This window comes from Talpa europaea (genome assembly GCF_964194135.1).
Source record: "Talpa europaea genome assembly, chromosome: 14".
NCBI classification, from domain to species: domain Eukaryota; kingdom Metazoa; phylum Chordata; class Mammalia; order Eulipotyphla; family Talpidae; genus Talpa; species Talpa europaea.
Window position 1 is genome coordinate 19,606,639 of NC_140082.1, and position 18,803 is coordinate 19,625,441.

The 18,803-nt window shown below is 47.0% G+C and overlaps 2 protein-coding genes across 2 annotated transcripts in view; both read left to right on the top strand.

Moving 5' to 3' along the window:
* LOC311183684 (calpain-9-like) overlaps positions 1-18,803 on the top strand; it is a gene marked incomplete at both ends in the record, with an annotated part of 87,381 nt that overhangs the window by 65,744 nt on the left and 2,834 nt on the right. The gene's annotated exons all lie outside the window — the stretch shown is intronic.
* The window catches only part of LOC311183588 (calpain-9-like), a gene marked incomplete at both ends in the record, with an annotated part of 39,710 nt that overhangs the window by 20,743 nt on the left and 164 nt on the right, over positions 1-18,803 (top strand). The window contains 7 exon segments of the mRNA XM_084253139.1: positions 12,408-12,444; positions 13,473-13,553; positions 14,747-14,809; positions 16,465-16,527; positions 17,986-18,054; positions 18,407-18,425; positions 18,428-18,484. Coding sequence (XP_084109265.1) covers positions 12,408-12,444; positions 13,473-13,553; positions 14,747-14,809; positions 16,465-16,527; positions 17,986-18,054; positions 18,407-18,425; positions 18,428-18,484 — 389 coding nt within the window.

An 18,803-nucleotide genomic window follows, 5' to 3' on the forward strand; every position in this document is an offset into this window, starting at 1 on the left:
CAGCTACCTTCCCTTTGATGGTGATGGGATTTGGAGTTCCCAGTGTCTTTGGCTTTGGCCTGGGGTGGGGGTGGAGTCCACAAAGCCTGTATGGAATTAGCTTTGGGACATCTTTTCCCCCTAACAGTCCCACATGGCAAGACAGACTTCTCAGACCGCTGTCCTCCCTCTATAAGCCTGTTCTCTCCCTGCTCAGGCTCTGGTGAATTCTTTCACCTCCCGCGCTTCTGACTGCACCCAGTGCTTGTATAAATAAATAAATAAATCTTTAAAAAAAAACCAACTGAATTCTTCCAGATATTTTCATATTTGACAGCTGAAGCCTGCTCCTCCTCTCATCTGACTACTTCCGAAGTGCTGCGGGTTCCCCTATATGAGCGGGCAGCAAAGTAAACCTGCTGTCACGGTTCTCCTGATTCCTCCACCTGTGAGCCCAGAAACACACCCTCCCAGTGGGCTCAGGGGTTCACATATAGATGGGGGAAGGGCCAAGGGTGAAGAATCCAGCTTCAAAAGTGATGTTGTTGGTTCCACCTCAACTTGCTCTATAAGCTTTTAAAAGTTTCCCGCGAGTGATTAACCCTCAACGAGCTGAGTGTCTTCTTTCACAATCCAGAATGGACAAGTTCTGCTTGGAGTGATGACCGCAAGGTCTTCCTCGAACTTTCATGCTGAGCAAGGTCTGAGTGATGAGTGGAGAGGGAGGTCCGTGCCTGGAGGCTGCACACCCTGTGAAATGCAGTCACAGAAAAGGAAGGCTTCTACGGTACAGAACCTTCCAGCACCTCTGAACCCTGTAGCTTTGCAGAGTGTAATGGGGAAGTGAATTGCTGCAGAGGGCCTTGCTGCCCCAGCCAGATAGGATACTGACAAGCAGCAAAGAGAAAGGGCCTCACACCATGGGGCTGAAGATCTGGCATCCCTTTGCTTTTTGTTCTTAGACATAGAGAGAGAAAAATGTATCAGAAAGTATATTAGGCAATAAATTATATGTATCAGCATACTGTCAGTAAATGGCAAGGAGAATTGTCTGTTTAGAAACTAGTTGTTGGCAGTTTGGCCCACTTGACAATGGGAGACGGTTTGTTGTGCATGCCTGACAAGCAATCCAGCACAACAGTTGTAGTGGGTCCTTCTTTTGCCTTCTCTTGAAGTTTCTTGGGAAAGTTTTTAAATTAAGCTATTTGAGTTAAGGAATTTCTAGATAGAAAAAGTTCTGGTAGCTGAGTAGCAGCTGGTCTCCGGCTGAAGGCCATGTGAATAGAATAGTCTTTTTATGCTTAGGCTTTAGCTGATAGTGATGCACTGGCGGCTATCCACTGTTTTAAATAATTGTCTAGCTGAAATAATAAGTTTTAGTGTTAGGTCTGGTTTTTTATCTGTTAACCTTGAAGGCTACCATCTGCTGAGACCTGTAGGAGCCAGTAGTCTATGGAACATAATACACTAATTGTTTTTGCTTTACACATGATGATGTATTTTTTATTATTACTAATAATGAATAAATAAAGACCTGCTGAGCCTCACGGCAGAAGATCCTTGCACCTCATCCAAGTGTTAGTGTCTCCTCACTACCTCATCCACTTCCCTTCAGCCCTTAAGTTTCAGCCCCTTACAGGTCGCCGAGGCCATCTCATCCTTTCAGGAACCCCTGACATGACATTTTGCCGGAGGTTGGTCCCCGGCAGTGAATCTATGATTATCAACATGGTTTTTGTGCCCACAGGGACATAGACGGAAATGGAGATATTGCCCTTCCTGAGGTGAGCCTTCTTGGGCTACTGTGGAGGGTGGGATTCAGCGACTGTCCTGGAAATTTCCTTCAGACCATAACATCACTTAAAATTCCCAAGTTCAAGGAATGGTTACCTCGATGCAAGGAAGTACCTTGATTCTAACCTCTTGGAAAACAAAAGTGACCTTTCTTCTAACAGAACTGCCCACTCCCTCTGTTCCCTGAGAGGTTACTGATGGTTTTTAGGTGGTTGGAATCTCTTTTAAAAGTATGCAATTTCAGAAAAGCAACTGATAAACAAAAATGGGAGGAGCAGGTAGAATTTTTGACCGTGGGCTTGGGGAACACATCAATTCTCCCTGATGTTGTCTGTTGGGAGAGAGGTTGGGGCTGGTTTTATTCTTGTCCAAGGGTTGTAAGGCTTCCAAGAGATGCTGGTGTGACCAGAACATCTGACACCCCCATCTCGAGCAGTGACCAGTTTTTAGGAAGGACTTTCTTCTCCTTGCTGCCCTCCCTGGGATGTAGATTATGAGCAGACCCGAAACAAAACATCCAAAACCTGTACTCACCTTTTGCCATGACCCGGCCCAGTGCTCTGTACTGGAATGATCCTGCCTATAAAGATTTACCATCTATCATGACAAATGATTAAGCAGGTAATGATAGTCAAGGTGGTGCAGTAGGCGGTGGAAGAAGGGGAGGGGTGATGGCAGCCCTGGCTGGACCAGGCCTCTGCCAGGAGGCAGGTTTCCAAAAGTCCTCTCATCTGTCAGGTGAGGAGGGCACGACCAGTCCCAGTAAGCCCTTCCAGACATTTCTTCAAATGAGTCCTCACAAGGAGAGGAAACTCTCATTCCTAATGCTACTGGCTGTGGCCAGTTCTGGGCACCACCCAGCACAGGCATGTGAGGCTGCCATGGAGGTCCTGGCCTCTCCACCAGCGGGCGGCACCACCTCCTGCCCAGGCCTTGCATTTCCTGCTTTTTCTTTGGGAAACTAAATGTCCATTTCTCTCTTGTGGCTCCCAAGCAAGTTCCTCTGGTTATTTTTAGCCTCAGAAGCCAACTTCGCCAGCTTGGGAGAGAGAGGAGGAGCAGCGGTTCCGGGCCCTGTTTGAATAAATCGCTGGTGAGGTAGGGCTGCCCGTGCCCTTGATGCCCTGCAGGGCCGAGGGGCCTGGTCTCCCCCTCTAAGGATGAGGTGACACTTCCAAGAGACAGATCCAGAGGCAGGCAGGAGCTGGCAGGGAGAAAGCAGCCCTGTTCTCTTGAGAAGGGCTGAGGACGGCCTCTTCCTCACAGCTCTCACTCCAGACTGCACTGATGGGGCCACAGCACCCAGCGGAGCCCAGCCAGGCCCAGAAACTTTATGTGGGAACTACAGAAAGCCTTAGGAGGGGATCCCTTTGACCTCTGCCCAGAAATTGGCACTTTCATCATGCTCTCTCTGCTCTGCTGAAGGTGGTGTTGCCAAGACAGTTACTGTGATGCCACCAATGCATGCCAGCATTCTGCCACTTAACAGAGATGTGCCCAGGTTGGGCAGCTGTGGGTCAGGCACCCTGGAGCGTCTGTGCCCTGCTTCGTACCCTTTCCCTGCCCGTTCCCACCCTCTCAGCTGCTCAGCTTGCTTGTTGGAGATCCTGGCTGTTTGGGGGTCAGGGGGTGGGAGTCTTCCCTGTCCTGCCCAGGCTTCCTATGTCCTTGATACTGCTCTAGCCGTGTTCCCTTGACATCTCTCAGCTGGTAGTTGTAAATAATATTGGCCTAGGTCTAAGACCTGCATTTCTCTCAAGCTTCTGAGTGCAGCTGGTGCTGAGATTTAGTGGGATTTACTGGACCATCTCGGACAATGGTTCTGAAATTCATCCCCAGAGCTTTTAAAGTAATCAATGAACCATACTCCCAGTTGTCCTGATCAAAGTGGGATAAGCCCCAGTATGGGCATTCTTGAAGTTCTCCCGGTGCTTCTGGGATAAGCCCCTGGGATAAGCCCCAGTATGGGCATTCTTGAAGCTATCCTGGTGCTTCTGCTGTGACAGAGGCTTGGACACTCAGATCCCAGTGTCCTCTGACACAGGAGCCATTTAGGGAGCTTGGGCTCAGGGGTAGGTGAAGCATGCTTGGGTTGGCCTGACTTACCTCCCTCCCTGGGTAGCTGGAAGGTCCCAGATATGTGAGCAGGCAGCGGCCAGCAGTGCAGGGCACCCGGGCAAGCAACAGGGTGCTGAGGGATGGACTAGCTCTCAAGTCAAATTAAGCTCATTGTTGAAAGAAACTGTAAGAAGATACTGGGTCACAAAAAGCAATTGTCTCCACTTCAACAGGATATGGAGTTGTCAGCAGAAGAACTCAAATATGTTTTAGATGTTGTGCTGCAAAAGAGTAAGTGTTCCCACTCACCACCCTCAGAGATCCCCAGGGCTCCCCTGGAATAGTGGACACATGATGGGCACCCAGCGTGGTTTTGCTCTGCTCCCCAGGCTCCCTAATCCAGGACTGAGTTCAGGCAAACTTTAAAAATAGCTTTTTTGATTCAACTAATCAATCAGTTCAGTAAAGTGGCAGGATACAAAATCAACACGCAAAAGTCAGTAGCCTTCCTATACACAAACAATAAATCTGAAGAAGAAGAAATCAAAAAAACCATCCCTTTTTTTATTGAATCAAAAAAAATCAAATATTTGGGAATAAATCTAACAAAAGAGGTAAAGGACCTATACAAAGAAAACTATAAAACACTGTTAAAAGAAATAGAAGAAGACACAAAGAAATGGAAAGACATCCCCTGCTCATGGATTGGAAGAATAAACATTATTAAAATGGCCATCCTTCCAAAAGCAATATACAGATTCAATGCTATTCCAATCAAAATTTCAATGTCATTCTTCAAAGAAATAGAACAATTATTGATGAAATTCATATGGAATCACAAAAAACCCCGAATAGCCAAAGCTCTCCTGAAAAAAAAAGAAGGGAATGGAGGCATCACACTCCCAGACTTCAAACTATACTACAAAGCCATAATCATCAAAACTGCATGGTATTGGAACAAGAACAGACATACAGACCAATGGAATCGAATAGAAAATCCAGAAATAAACCCACAGATTTATGGTCAACTAATCTTTGACAAAGGAGCAAAGACTATGCATTGGAGCAAAGAAAGTTTGTTCAATAAATGGCGCTGGGAAAACTGGGTCGCTACATGCAAAAGAATGAAGCTTGACCACTACCTCACACCACACACAAAAATCAACTCAAAATGGATTAAAGAAGTAGACATAAGACCTGAAACCATAAAATATATAGAAGGAAATATAGGCGAAACACTACGTGATTTGTACATCAAAGACATCTTTACAGACACATCACCCAAAGCAGTGATAGTGAAGGCAAAGATAAACAGCTGGGACTACATCAAATTAAAGAGCTTCTGCACAGCAAAAGAGACAATAACAAAAACAAAGAGAAACCCCACCAACTGGGAGAACATTTTTGCACGCAATGCTAATGATAAAGGACTGATCACAAAAATCTGCAAAGAGCTGATGAGACTCAACAACAACAAAGAAAATAATCCAGTCCAAAAATGGGCAGAAGAGCTAAAAAGAAACTTCTCTGAAGAGGAAATGCAAATGGCCAACAGGCATATGAAAAAATGTTCGACATCACTTGTAATCAGGGAAATGCAAATCAAAACTACCATGAGATACCATCTTACACCAGTGAGAATGGCACATATTAAAAAAGCTAGCAACAACAAATGTTGGCGAGGGTGTGGAGAAAAAGGAACTCTCCTGCACTGTTGGTGGGAGTGCAGACTGGTCCAACCACTATGGAGAGCTGTGTGGAGATTTCTTGACCTACTAAACATAGAGCTTCCATATGATCCAGCAATTTCACTCCTAGGTATTTACCCAAAGGACACAGAAACATCAATTCCAAAGAGCACCTGCACCCCTATGTTTATAGCAGCATAATTCACAATAGCTAAGCTTTGGAAACAGCCCAAATGCCCAAAAATAGATGACTGGATCAAGAAGATGTGGTGTATATATACCATGGAATATTACTCAGCATTCAAAAAAGATAAACACATGCAATTTGCAGCAACATGGATGGCGCTGGAAGGGATCATGCTCAGCAAAATAAGCCAAAAAGAAAAAGAAAAATACCGAATGGTCTCACTCATAGCAGGAATCTAGAAAACTTAAATAAGGGACCAGGAAAATGAATAACTATAAGAAAGTGAAAATCAAAATCAACAAAAAACTATGAACCAGAGACACTTTTTGGGGGGCGGGGGGCGGGAAGGGAGCGATTGGGGTCAGAATGGGGGGGTTGCAATTGTATGGGGAATATGAAAATAAAATTTATTATTTACAAAAAAATAGCTTTTTGGGGGCCTCCCCTGGTGGCGCAGCTGTTGAATGCTGGGCTGCGAGGCTGCCTGCAGTGCCGGTTCGTTCCCCAGCTGCCGGTGAGGGTCCCACAAAAAAAAAGAAAAAAACCTTTTGTGGCTTCTTTCCTGATTCCAAAAATGATGGAGGTATGCAGGAGGAAATTCTTTAAAATGCAGAAAAGGTAATAACAAAGATAATAATCACTACTAATCTCAACACCCACAAATAACTCTTGTTAAACTTGTGTGTATGCAAGCAAGTGTCCATTTATCATATGTTCAGTTTGATCTCTGTGTGTGGATGGATGGATGGGTGGGAGGTAGTTAGGTAGGTAGATAGATTGATAGATAGATAGATAGATAAAGAGACAGACACTTTTACTCTCACAGCTTTGAGGTGTAATTCACATACGTACAGTTTACCCATTCAAAGCACACAACCCAAGCACTTAGTTTTTTACAGAACTATGCAATCATCACCACAACCAATTTTGAGAGCATTTCATCACTCTGAAAAGACACCCTGCACCCATTTGGCATCCCTTCTTCACTTCCTCCATCCCCTGGCAACCACTAGTATACTCTCTGTCTCTATAGATTTGCCTGTTCTGGACTTTTCATATAAAAGGAATCGTGTAATATGTGGTTCTTTTGTATCTGGCTTCTTTCACTTAGCAGGACATTTTCAAGGTTCATCCACGTTGTAGCATGTAATATACAGGATAATATTCACTCATATGACATGTTTGTTGTGTGGACATGTATTTTCATTTCTCTTGGGAATATAGTTAAAAGAATTGCTCAAATTCAGAAGTAATATTGTAGCTAATGTTTTAAGGAACTGCCTGACCATTTTCCAAAGCATTTCTTTTACATTTCCATTAGCAGTGTGTGAATGCTCAAATTTCTCCAATAATTTTTTTTTTTTTTTTTTTTTTTTTTTTTTAAAGATTTATTTATTTATTTATTTATTTATACAAGTGCTGGGTACAGTCAGAAGCGTGGGAGGGTGAGAGAACTCACCAGAGCCAGAGCGGGGAGCAGAGCAGGCAGAAGGACCGAAGCACACTGCTGAGGGGAGCAGCGGGCGGCAGGAGAGGTCTGCGCACCATGTGGGACCCTCCTCCGGTGGCCGGGGAGCAGCCGGGGATCGAACCGGCGCTGCAGAGGCTGCGGGCAGCCTCGCAACCCAGCGCTCAACAGCTGCGCCACCGGGGAGGCCTCTCCAATAATTTTAACCCTGCTTTGTAGAATGAATTTTTATGAACATTTCCCCCAGATCATTAAACATGCTTAAAAATTCGTAAAGATTGGGTAATAACCCATTATAGGAACATAACCCAACTTATTGTTGAGACTCTTCCATTGGTCCTTTCTGGAACTTCTAATTTTTGCCATTATAAATAACCTAATAATAAAAGTCTTCATTTATAATTCTTTGCTTACAAATCATAAAGAGAGGGCCTCCCTGGTGGCGCAGGCAGTTGAGCGCCGCACTGTGAAGCTGTCCACAGCCTCTGCAGTGCGGGTTTGATCCCAGCTGGCCGGTGAGGGTCCCACATGGCACAGCAGACCTCTCTGGCCTTGCCCGCTGCTCCCCTCAGCAATGTGTTTCAATAGTCTGCCTGTTCTGCTCCCCGCTCTGTCTCTGGTGAATCCTCTTACCCTCCCGCGCATCTGGCCTGTACCCCAGTTCTTGTATAAATAAAAATCTTTAAAAAAAAAAAGGGGAGGTTTAATTTAAAAAAAAATAATAAAGAGAGAATAAATGGATGGAAGGGTATTCCCATTTTTACGGCATTATTCATATTTTATAAATTTTCCTCCTCAAGGGCCATGTCAACTTCTACTCTCCTCAGTATCCTAAGAGACTGACAAGGTCAACACCCTAGCCAGCCACAGATCTGACCACATTGTGGGACTCTCAGCAGCTGGGAACAGTCTTATCAGATTTGAAATGAATTTTGCTTTCATGTGTGATTTCAGATAAGAACATTCAGTTTAAGAAGCTAAGTCTGATTTCCTGTAAAAACGTCATTTCTCTAATGGACGTATCCTTCCAAATATGTGGGCAAGAATAGATGTTAAATGTTTTTGTCTGCAGACCTCCCTAGGACATGGCACCTGTAACCTGCAGGCTAGTCTTCACAAACAGTAGCCAAGAACTGGGAGACCCCTGGAACTAGAAATGGAACAGAACCCAGAGGCACAGACTCTCTGTGGGGGATTGTTTTTGAAGATTTTACCAGAGCAAGGCTCTACCTACTCGCAGCTTGAAGGCCAAAGCTCGAGAGACCAGAGCTGATGGAAAGATTCAGGTTTAATCAGGAGCCAGCGACCTGAAGAGGTGATGGGCTATTTTCTCAAAGGCCATCTCTGAACTCGAAAGGTGCAGGGGCTGTGGGGCAGGTGGATGAGCATGTGCTACCTGTTATCTTGGCCATTAGGTGATAGGGTTGGCATCATTCATCAAGGGTAGAGGCTATGGAATTCGCCAACTCGGTCCCAACTCCTGTTTTCCTTAAGTCATTTCAGGGTTGGTGATGCCTACAAAAGTTCTCCATTCAGTCTCAGATGGGTTTGTCTTCAGGACCAGAGCAAGGACGAGGAACTTTTAGTAACCGGGCTGGTGACAACACCTTTTTGGAGTTACTCCTGCTCCTCACCTCACCACCTGCTCCTCATTCTTGAGGGGTGATGAGCAAGGCCTTTCTTCTGGGCCTGCTTCCTACCGGGAGCAGGGGCAGAGATTTGGGGCCCAAATATGAAATAGAACTGATTGTCACATGGTTGTAAGCCCAATTTTTTATACCATTGAATGACAATTATTTGGAAGTTTTAATGTCCCAAGCCTTTGGAGGACAAAGGGAACTAAGCAATTCAGGGCACAAGGGTCCAAGATGAAAAGAAGCTGAACAGTAGGTGAGGGGCAAAGAAATATGGACTTGGCTGAAGGTTATTGGTTCGTCCCAGGGCACTTCATAATGATGAATGAAGAAGCTTCTCGTCAGATGATGGCAATTTTGAATTTCCATTGGTGCTGCCCTCCCCCCCTGGAGAACCCCTTCTCTCTCTGCCTCTTAGTTCCCAGCTGGCCCTGGAGCTCAGCCCAGGTTGTTTGCATTTGCTGCATCTGTAAGGACCAGCCTCAAAGAGAAGAGTTTAGATAAGTTTGTTTTTCTTTTGTGCTCTTCAGGGTCTGAAATCAATTTAACTTTCCGCCTCACTTCCAAAAGGACTTGAGAATCTTACCGCCACTTTGGGGTCCCATCCCAGGAAATGAAGAGGGGTGTGTTGGGGGGTGCATGGGGGTTTCATCTTCAGGTGTACTCCCTGTCTGACCCTGACCTTGTGCCCTCCTTAGAGATTCCTGGTTTAACAGTTGAACCATCTCCCTAGAAGGCCGAATCCATGTCACCCATGCCCGTCACACTGCCTGGCTCTGAATTCTCAGGTTGAAACATACTTGCTGCTTCTTCCTTAACTCACTCCTGACACAGACCAGCGGCAACGGTGTAGGGTAAGGAAAAATATCAGACTTTTCTGCCCTCCCGCCATCAGGATTGATGAGGGAACCCTGTGATCCTGAATGCATGCCTGATGGTGGGCACCTGGAGTGGGTACACCTGGGCTAAGACTGTGCTTTTAGGGGCGGTGTCACGGGGACGCCAGCAGAAGCCGAAGCAGAAGCCAAAAGAGAAGCCGAGAAGTAGCAGAACGAACGCCAGAGAGCCCAGATAGAGTGAAGACTTGCTGGAGGCTGGGAGGCCTGCCAGCTTCCTGGCTCCCCAGTGCCCCTGCCTGCCACGTACCTGCTGAACCCCAATAAAAAACCTGCAAAAACCACTGAGGACTCTGACTCCTTTACCTGGTCTGCCTGGGATCAGAACACCTGCACTGTGTCCTGTCCTGCCCCTACAAACGGGAAGCTGGAGTTTGATGAATTCAAAGTGTTTTGGGACAAACTAAAGAAGTGGATGGTACGTAACCCTGCCGTGCTTGGCCCCGAGGGGATTGTACACACCTAGAGCAGAAGGGGCTTTTGAAGATGAGTGAGTTTCAAGAATCCCTCTTTGGTGCTTTACTCCTAGACATGTCACCAGAGGGTGGTTGGAGTCATGGCCCCCTGTCCTCTTCCGTGATCTACTTGAGAAACCAGGAGGGGGTGAAAGGGAGGGTCTTAACCGAACAGCAAGCAAAATCATATTTCCAGTTTAGTTCTCACATGAAACAGTTGCTCTTTCCAACTGACCACAGAACCATGCTCACAAGACACTCTTGGGTGAAGCCCTTCATTTTCCAGACTCTATTACTAAGAAGCTTCTGGAGTGGGAGCGACATGAGGGGGATGCCAGAGGTGTTTCTGTGCATGATAAAAGGGGTGGCTATTCCAACTTTCAAGAATCACACATTCTTTCAGCTCCACTTTAGTACCCTTTCACATACCCAATATTCTGCCATCTCTCCCTCAAAAGGGCTTAGCAAAATTATTTTGTAATGGTTATTTCTGTGGAAGAAGTTTCTCTTTCATCCATTAACTCTGTGGCAGGGGCGGGGGTGGGTGGTTCAAGTTTCAAGAACCCATTTCTTCTCCCAATGTAGACTCTCTAGGGACCCCAGAGAATGACAAGCTCTACTAATTCTGTTTCTATTGATTCCCACCAAAGTATCAACCTGACACAAGAAGATAGAGATGACGGTGGCTGCATGGCCTGTTCTGGATAAGGGACATAAGTATTCGAGCTCCTGTTTGTCCTTTGGCATTGTGAATTGCTATTACTTGTTTTGTCTAGTGGCGTAGAATTGCACTGTGTTGTGGACTGAGTTTCACAATTACAAAGTCTGGTTGGGTTTCCCAAGCTGACTGCAGAAGCCGTGGTTCTTTCTCGTCAGCAACAGAGAAGCAATGCAATCTTTGATTTTTAAAACTCGGCTGCAAAGTCTTTCTCCAGTCTTCTCTCAGTCACTGATACACACTGAGGATGAATTGACCAGTGTCCATTCACACAAAAGACCCCTATGCGAGATCCATGCAGATCGGCAACTCCTGTAGCTGAGCCCATCTCTTACCCTTCATGTTCTCTGTCTGTTAAGGGGGTGAGGTCAAAGGTAACTCCATTCTCAGTGCATGTACAATAGTGATTAATGGAAGGTGATACTGAACCTAAGAAATGCAGCGTATAACCTGCTGTGATATTGAGTGTAATACACAGTGTACCATCTGCTGTGATACCACAAGTATCAGTAACAGACACAAGTAGCTCAGTCACAGAAAAGCCACATTCAGCTCAATTTCCCTTGGCTTCATCCTCACTGGAGACTCCTAAACTATAATGAAAAGGTCTGAAAGGGTTATGTTTCGGAGGCCCAGGGGATGAGGAGGTAACGGGGACTATCCTGGTTTCATGTTCATGTTTGATTATTTTTGCCCTTTGAATTTTCAATAATTTGTCTTTTGAAATGCTTCAGGATTTAATCTGTAAAACTGAATTCTTCCAGGGCTTCCCATGGTGGTGCAGTGGCAGCCGGTGAGGGTCCCACATGGCATGACAGACTTCTCAGGCCGCTGTCCTCCTTCTATAAGCCTGTTCTCTCCCTGCTCAGGCTCTGGTGAATTCTCTCACCTCCCGTGCTTCCTACAGCACCCAGTGCTTGTATAAATAAATAAATAAATCTTAAAAAAAAAAACCTGAATTCTTCCAGATATTTTCATATTTGACAGCTGAAGCCTGCTCCTCCTCTAATCTGACTACTTCCCAAGTGCTGCGGGTTCCCCTATATGTGTGGGCAGCAAAGTAAACCTGCTGTCACGGTTCTCCTGATTCCTCCACCTGTGAGCACAGAAACACACCCTCCCAGTGGGCTCAGGGGTTCACGTCAATGGGGGAAGGACCAAGGGTGAAGAATGCAGCTTCAAAAGTGATGTTGTTGGTTCCACCTCAACTTGCTCTATAAGCTTTTAAAATTTTCCCACGAATGATTAACCCTCAACGAGCTGAGTGTCTTCTTTCACAATCCAGAATGGACAAGTCCTGCTTGGAGTCATGACCACATGGTCTTCCTCTAACTTTCATGCTGAGCAAGGTCTGAGTGACGAGTGGAGAGGGAGGTCCGTGCCTGGAGGCTGCACACCCTGTGAAATGCAGTCACAGAAGAAGAAGGCTTCTATGGTACAGAAACTTCCAGCACCTCTGAACCCTGTAGCTCTGCAGTGTCTAATGGGGAAGTGAATCTATGATTATCAACATGGTTTTTGTGCCCACAGGGACATGGATGGAAATGTAGACATTGCCCTTCCTGAGGTGAGCCTTCTTGGGCTACTGTGGAGGGTGGGATTCAGCGACTGCCCTGGTAGTTTCCTTCAGACCATAACGTCACTTAAAATTCCCAAGTTCAAGGAATAGTTACCGCGATGCAAGGAAGTACCTTGATTCTAACCTCTTGGAGAACAAAAGTGACCTTTCTTCTAACAGAACTGCCCACTCCCTCTGTTTCCTGAACAGGTTACTGATGGTTTTTGGGTGGATGGAATATCTTTAAAAAGTATGCAATTTCAGAAAAGCAACTGATAAAACAAAAACGGGAGGAGCAGGTAGAATTTTTGACCGTGGGCTTGGGGAACACATCAGTTCTCCCTGATGTTGTCTGTTGGGAGAGAGGTCGGGGCTGGTTTTAGTCTTGTCCAAGGGTTGTAAGGCTTCCAGGAGATACTGATGTGACCAGAACATCTGACACCCCCATCTCGAGCAGTGACCAGTTTTCAGGAAGGACTTTCTTCTTGGTGCTCTCTCTGGGATGCAGCTTATGAGCAGACCCGAAACAAAACATCCAAAACCTTTACTGACCTTTTGCCATGCACCAGGCCCGGTGCTCTGTACTGGAAAGATCCTGCCTATAAAGATTTACCACCTATCGTGACAAATGATGAAGCAGGGAATTCTAGTCAAGTTGGTGGAGTATATGCTGAAAGAAGGGGAGGGGTGAGGGCAGCCCTGGCTGGACCAGGCCTCTGCCAGGAGGCAGGTTTCCAAAAGTCCTCTCATCTGTCAGGTGAGGAGGTCACAACCAGTCCCAGTAAGTCCTTCGAAATGTTTCTTGTAACGAGCCCTCACAAGGAGAGGAAACTCTCATTCCCAAAGCTACCGGCTGTGGCCAGTCCTGGGCACCACCCAGCACAGGCATGTGAGGCTGCCATGGAGGTCCTGGCCTCTCCACCTGTGGGCGGCACCACCTCCTGCCCAGGGCTCGCCTTTCCTGCTTTTTCTTTGGGAAACTAAATGTCCATTTCTCTCTTGTGGCTCCCAAGCAAGTTCCTCTGGTTCATTTTTAGCCTCAGAAGCCAACTTCGCCTGCTCGGGAGACAGAGGAGGAACAGCAGTTGCGGGCCCTGTTTGAACAAATCGCTGGTGAGGTAGGGCTGCCCGTGCCCTTGATGCCCTGCAGGGCCGAGGGGCCTGGCCTCCCCCTCCAAGGATGAGGTGACACTTCCCAGAGACGGACCCAGAGGCAGGCAGGAGCTGGCGGGGAGAAAGCAGCCCTGTTCTCTTGAGAAGGGCCAAGGATGGCCTCCTCCTCACAGCTCTCACTCCAGACTGCACTGATGGGGCCACAGCACCCATCGGAGCCCAGCCAGGCCCAGAAACTTTATGTGGGAACTACAGAAAGCCTTAGGAGGGGATTCCTTTGACCTCTGCCCAGAAATTGGCACCTTCATCCTGCTCTCTCTGCTCTGCGGAAGGTGGTGTTGCCAGGACAGTTCCTGTGATGCCACCAATGCATGCCTACATTTTGCCAGTTCACAGAGATGTGGCCAGGTTTGGCAGCTGCGGGTCAGGCAACCTGGAGCGTCTGTGCCCTGCTTCCTGCCCTTTCCCTGCCCGTTCCCACCCTCTCAGCTGCTCAGCTTGCTTGTTGGAGACCCTGGCTCTATGGGGGTCGGGGGAGTGGAGGTCTTCCCTTCCTGCCCAGGCGTCCTATGTCCTTGATACTGCTCTAGCCGTGTGCCCTTGAAAGCTCTCAGCTGGTAGTTGTAAATAATATCAGCCTACCTCTAAGACTCTGCATTTCTCTCAAGCTTCTGAGCGCAGCTGGTGCTGAGATTTAGTGGGATTTACTGGACCATCTAGGTCAATGGTTCTGAAATTCATCCCCAGAGCTTTTAAAAATAATAAATGAAGCATACTCACAGTTGTCCTGATCAAAGTGGGATAAGCCCCAGTATGGGCATTCTTGAAGCTCTCCCGGTGCTTCTGGGATAAGCCCCGGGGATAAGCCCCATTATGGGCATTTTTGAAGCTCTCCTGGTGCTTTTGCTGTGACAGAGGCTTGGAAACTCACATCCCAGTGTCCTCTGACACAGTATCCATTTAGGGAGCTTGGGCTCAGGGCTGGGGGAAGCATGCTTGGGCTGGCCTGACTTACCTCCCTCCCTGGGTGGCTGGAAGGTCCCAGATGTGTGAGCAGGCTGCGGCCACAGTACAGGGCACCCGGGAAAGCAACAGGGTGCAGAGGGATGGACTAGCTCTCAAGTCAAATTAAGCTGATCATTGAAAGAAACTGTAAGAAGATACTGAGTCACAAAAGAAATTGTCTCCACTTCAGCAGGACATGGAGGTGTCAGCTGAAGAACTCAAATATGTTTTAGATGCTGTGCTGCAAAAGAGGAAGTGTTCCCACCCGCCACCCCTCAGGGATCCCCAGGGCTCCCCTGGAATAGTGGACACATGATGGGCACCCAGCCTGGTTCTGCTCGTGCTCCCCAGGCTCCCTGCTCCAGGACTGAGTTCAGGCAGACTTTAAAAACAGCTTTGTGGCTTCTTTCCTGATTCCAAAAATGATGCAGGTTTGCAGGAGGAAATTCTTTAAAATGCAGAAAAGATTATGACAAAGATAAAAATCAGTAGTAATCTCAACACCCATAAATAACTCTTTTTAAAATTGTGTGTCTGCGGGCAAGTGTCCGTTTATCATATATCAGTGTGTGGACGGATGGGTGGGTGGGACATTTTCAAGGTTCATCCATGTTGTAGCATGTAATATACAGGATAATATTCACTCATATGACATGTTTGTAGTGTAGACATGTATTTTCATGTCTCTTGGGAATATAGTTAAAAGAATTGCTCAAATTCAGAAGTAATTTTATAGCGAATCTTTTTTTTTAAATTTTTTTTTGAGAGGAATGTATTTTTATTTGTTTGTTTGTTTGTTTGTTTATACAAGCACTGGGTACAGTCAGAAGCACGGGAGGGTGAGAGAATTCACCAGAGCCAGAGCGGGGAGCAGCACAGGCAGAAGGACCGAAGTACACTGCTGAGGGGAGCAGCGGGCGGCAGGAGAGGTCTGCGCGCCATGCGGGACCCTCCTCTGGTGGCCAGGTTGCAGCCGGGGATCGAACCAGCGCTGCAGAGGCCGCGGGCATCTTTGCAACTCAGCACTCAACTGCTGCACCACCGGGGAGGCCCCATTTTATAGCGAATCTTTTAAGGAACTGCCTGACCATTTTCCAAAGCATTTCTTTTACATTTCCATTAGCAGTGTGTGAATGTTCAAATTTCTCCAATAATTTTAACCCTGCTTTGTAGAATGAATTTTTATGAACATTTCCCCACATCATTAAATATGCTTAAAAATTTGTAAAGATTGGGTAATAATCCATCATAGGAACATAACCCAACTTACTGTTGAGACCCTTCCATTGGTCCTTTCTAGAACTTCTAACTTTTTCCATTACATAACCTAATAATAAAAGTCTTCATTTACAATTCTTTGCTTAGAAATCATAAAGAGAGGGCCTCCCTGGTGGCGCAGGCAGTTGAGCACCGCACTGTGGAGCTGTCCACAGCCTTTGCAGTGCGGGTTTGATCCCAGTTGGCCGGTGAGAGTCCCACATGGCACAGCAGACCTCTCCTGTCTCGCCTGCTGCTCCCCTCAGCAATGTGTTTCGTCCTTCTGCCTGTTCTGCTCCCCGCTCTGTCTCTGGTGAATCCTCTAACCCTCCCACGCATCTGGCCTGTACCCCAGTTCTTCTATAAATAAAAATCTTTTAAAAAAAAAGGGGGGGAGGTTTAATTTATTTTAAAAAAAGACATCACAGAGAATAAATGAATGGAAGAATACTTTCATTTTTAAGGCATTATTCATGTTCTATAAATTTTCCTTCCCAAGGGCCATGTCAACTTCTGCTTTCCTCAGTATCCTAAGAGACTGACGAGGAAAACACCCTAGCCAGCCACAGATCTGTCCGCACTGTGGGACTCTCAGCAGCTGGGAACAGTCTTATCAGATTTCAAATAATTCTACTTTCATGTGTGATTTCAGAACAGGACATTCAGTTTAAGAAGCTAAGTCTGATTTCCTGTAAAAACATCATATCTCTAATGGACGTATCCTTCCAAATATGTGGGCAAAAATAGATGTTAAGTGTTTTTCTCTGCAGACCTCCCTAGGACATGGCACCTGTAACCTGCAGGCTAGTCTTCACAAACAGTAGCCAAAGACTGGGAGACACCTGGAATGAGAAATGGAACAGAACCCAGAGGCACAGACCCTCTGTGGGGGATTGTTTTTGAAGATGTTACCAGATCCAGGGTCCAGCTATGTGTAGCTCGAAGGCCAAAGCTCAAGAGACAAGAGCTAGTGAAAGGAAATCAGTTTTAATCAGGAGCCAGCGACCTGAAGAGGTGATGGGCTATTTTCTCAAAGGCCATCTCTGAGCTCTAAAGGTGCAGGGGCTGTGGGGCACAAGGATGAGCATGTGCTACCTGTTCTCTTGACTCATGGCCATTAGGTGATGGGGTTGGCATCATTCATCAAGGGTAGGGGCTATGGAATTCGCCACCTCGGTCCCAACTCCTGTTTTACTTAAGTCAATTCAGGGTTGGTGATGCCTACAAAAGTTCCCCATCTCAGTCTCAGCTGGGTTTTTCTTCAGGACCAGAGCAAGGACGAGGAACTTTTAGTAGCCGTGTTGCCTGTGACAACACCTCATTCTGGAGTTACTCCTGCTCCTCACCTCACCACCTGATGCTCATACTTGAAGGGTGATGAGCAAGGCCTTTCTTCTGGGCCTGCTTCCCACCAAGAGCAGGGGCAGAGATTTGGGGCCCAAAAAGAGATAGAACTGTTTGTCACAGGGTTGTAAGCCCAATGTTTTATACCATTGAGGGACAATTATTTAAAAGTTTTAATGTCCCCAGCCTGTGGGAGACAAAGGGAATTAAGCAGTTCAGGGCACAAGGGTCCAAGATGAAAAGAAGCCTGAGGTGAGGGGCAAAGAAATATGGACTTGGCTGAAGGTTGTTGGCTAGTCACGGGGCACTTCATAATGATGAATGAAGAAGCTTCTCGTCAGATAATTGCAGTTTTGAATTTCCATTGGTGCTGCCCCCCTCCCCTGGAGAACCCCTTCTCTCTCTGCATCTCAGTTCCGAGCTGGCCCTGGAGCTCAGCCCAAGGTTGTTTGCATTTGCTGCATCTGTAAGGACCAGCCTCAAAGAAAAGAGTTTAGATAAGTTTGTTTTTGTTTTGTGCTCTTTAGGGTCTGAAATCAATTTAACTTTCCGCCTCACTTCCGAAAGGACTTGAGAATCTTACCACTTTGGGGTTCCATCCCAGGAAATGAAGAGGGGTGTGTTGGGGGGGGTTGCATGGGTGTTTCATCTTCAGGTATACTCCCTGCCTGACGCCTACCTTGTGCCTTCTTTAGAGATTCCTGGTTTAATAATTGAACCATCTCCCTAGAAGGCCGAATCCATGTCACCCATGCCCGTCACACTGCCCGGCTCTGAATTCTCAGGTTGAAACACACTTGCTGCTTCTTCCTTAACTCACTCCTGACACAGACCAGCGGCAACGGGAAGCTGGAGTTTGATGAATTCAAAGTGTTCTGGGACAAACTGAAGAAGTGGATGGTACGTAACCCTGCCGTGCTTGGCCCCAAGGGGATTGTACACACCTAGAGCAGAAGGGGCTTTTAAAGATCATGGTGTTGCAGGCAAGAGGGTTAATTTTCAGAAAAGGCACAAGAGAACACATCATGATGAATTCCAGGCGGGCTTGTGATACTTCTGGAGGCACCACGGTGCTTCCACCCTGAGGGAAAGCCCAAGGAAGCAACCTCCTTTGCAGGGCCCAACGCAGCCCTTGGCTCTTTGGGCCCTGGTGAGGACTCTCCCCTCCACACTGGCCGCCCCCCACTACTGCACGGGCGGGCGTCCCCTCCCCAGAGCCCTCCTGCTCCATGCCTCTGCTCTCCTCCCCCAGAACCTTTTCTGTCAATTTGACATGACAAATCCGGCCCCATGTCCTCCTATGAGCTGCGGATGGCCGTGAAAGCCGCAGGTAACAAATGCCTGGGGCTGGGTGCAGGCTGCCTGTGTGTCAGGTGCTGCCTGCAGACACCGCTTGCTTTGCTCTGGACTCCAGGAGGTGGCAGGTTTTTGACCTGAGCAGATGCCTCTTAAGGGCAGAGCCAGACGTCAGACCCAGAACTCGCTCAATCACGTCAGGGCCCGCATTTTAAATCACTGTGCAATGTTGGCAGGATTTTTAAAAATATATCCACAGAAGATGAACTTAGTCTGACCCCCAGAGGCCTCGAGCCTCGGACCAAGTTTTCTGCCCAAGCAGAGTTCCGTGGGACCCTTCGGCGGCAAGCCAC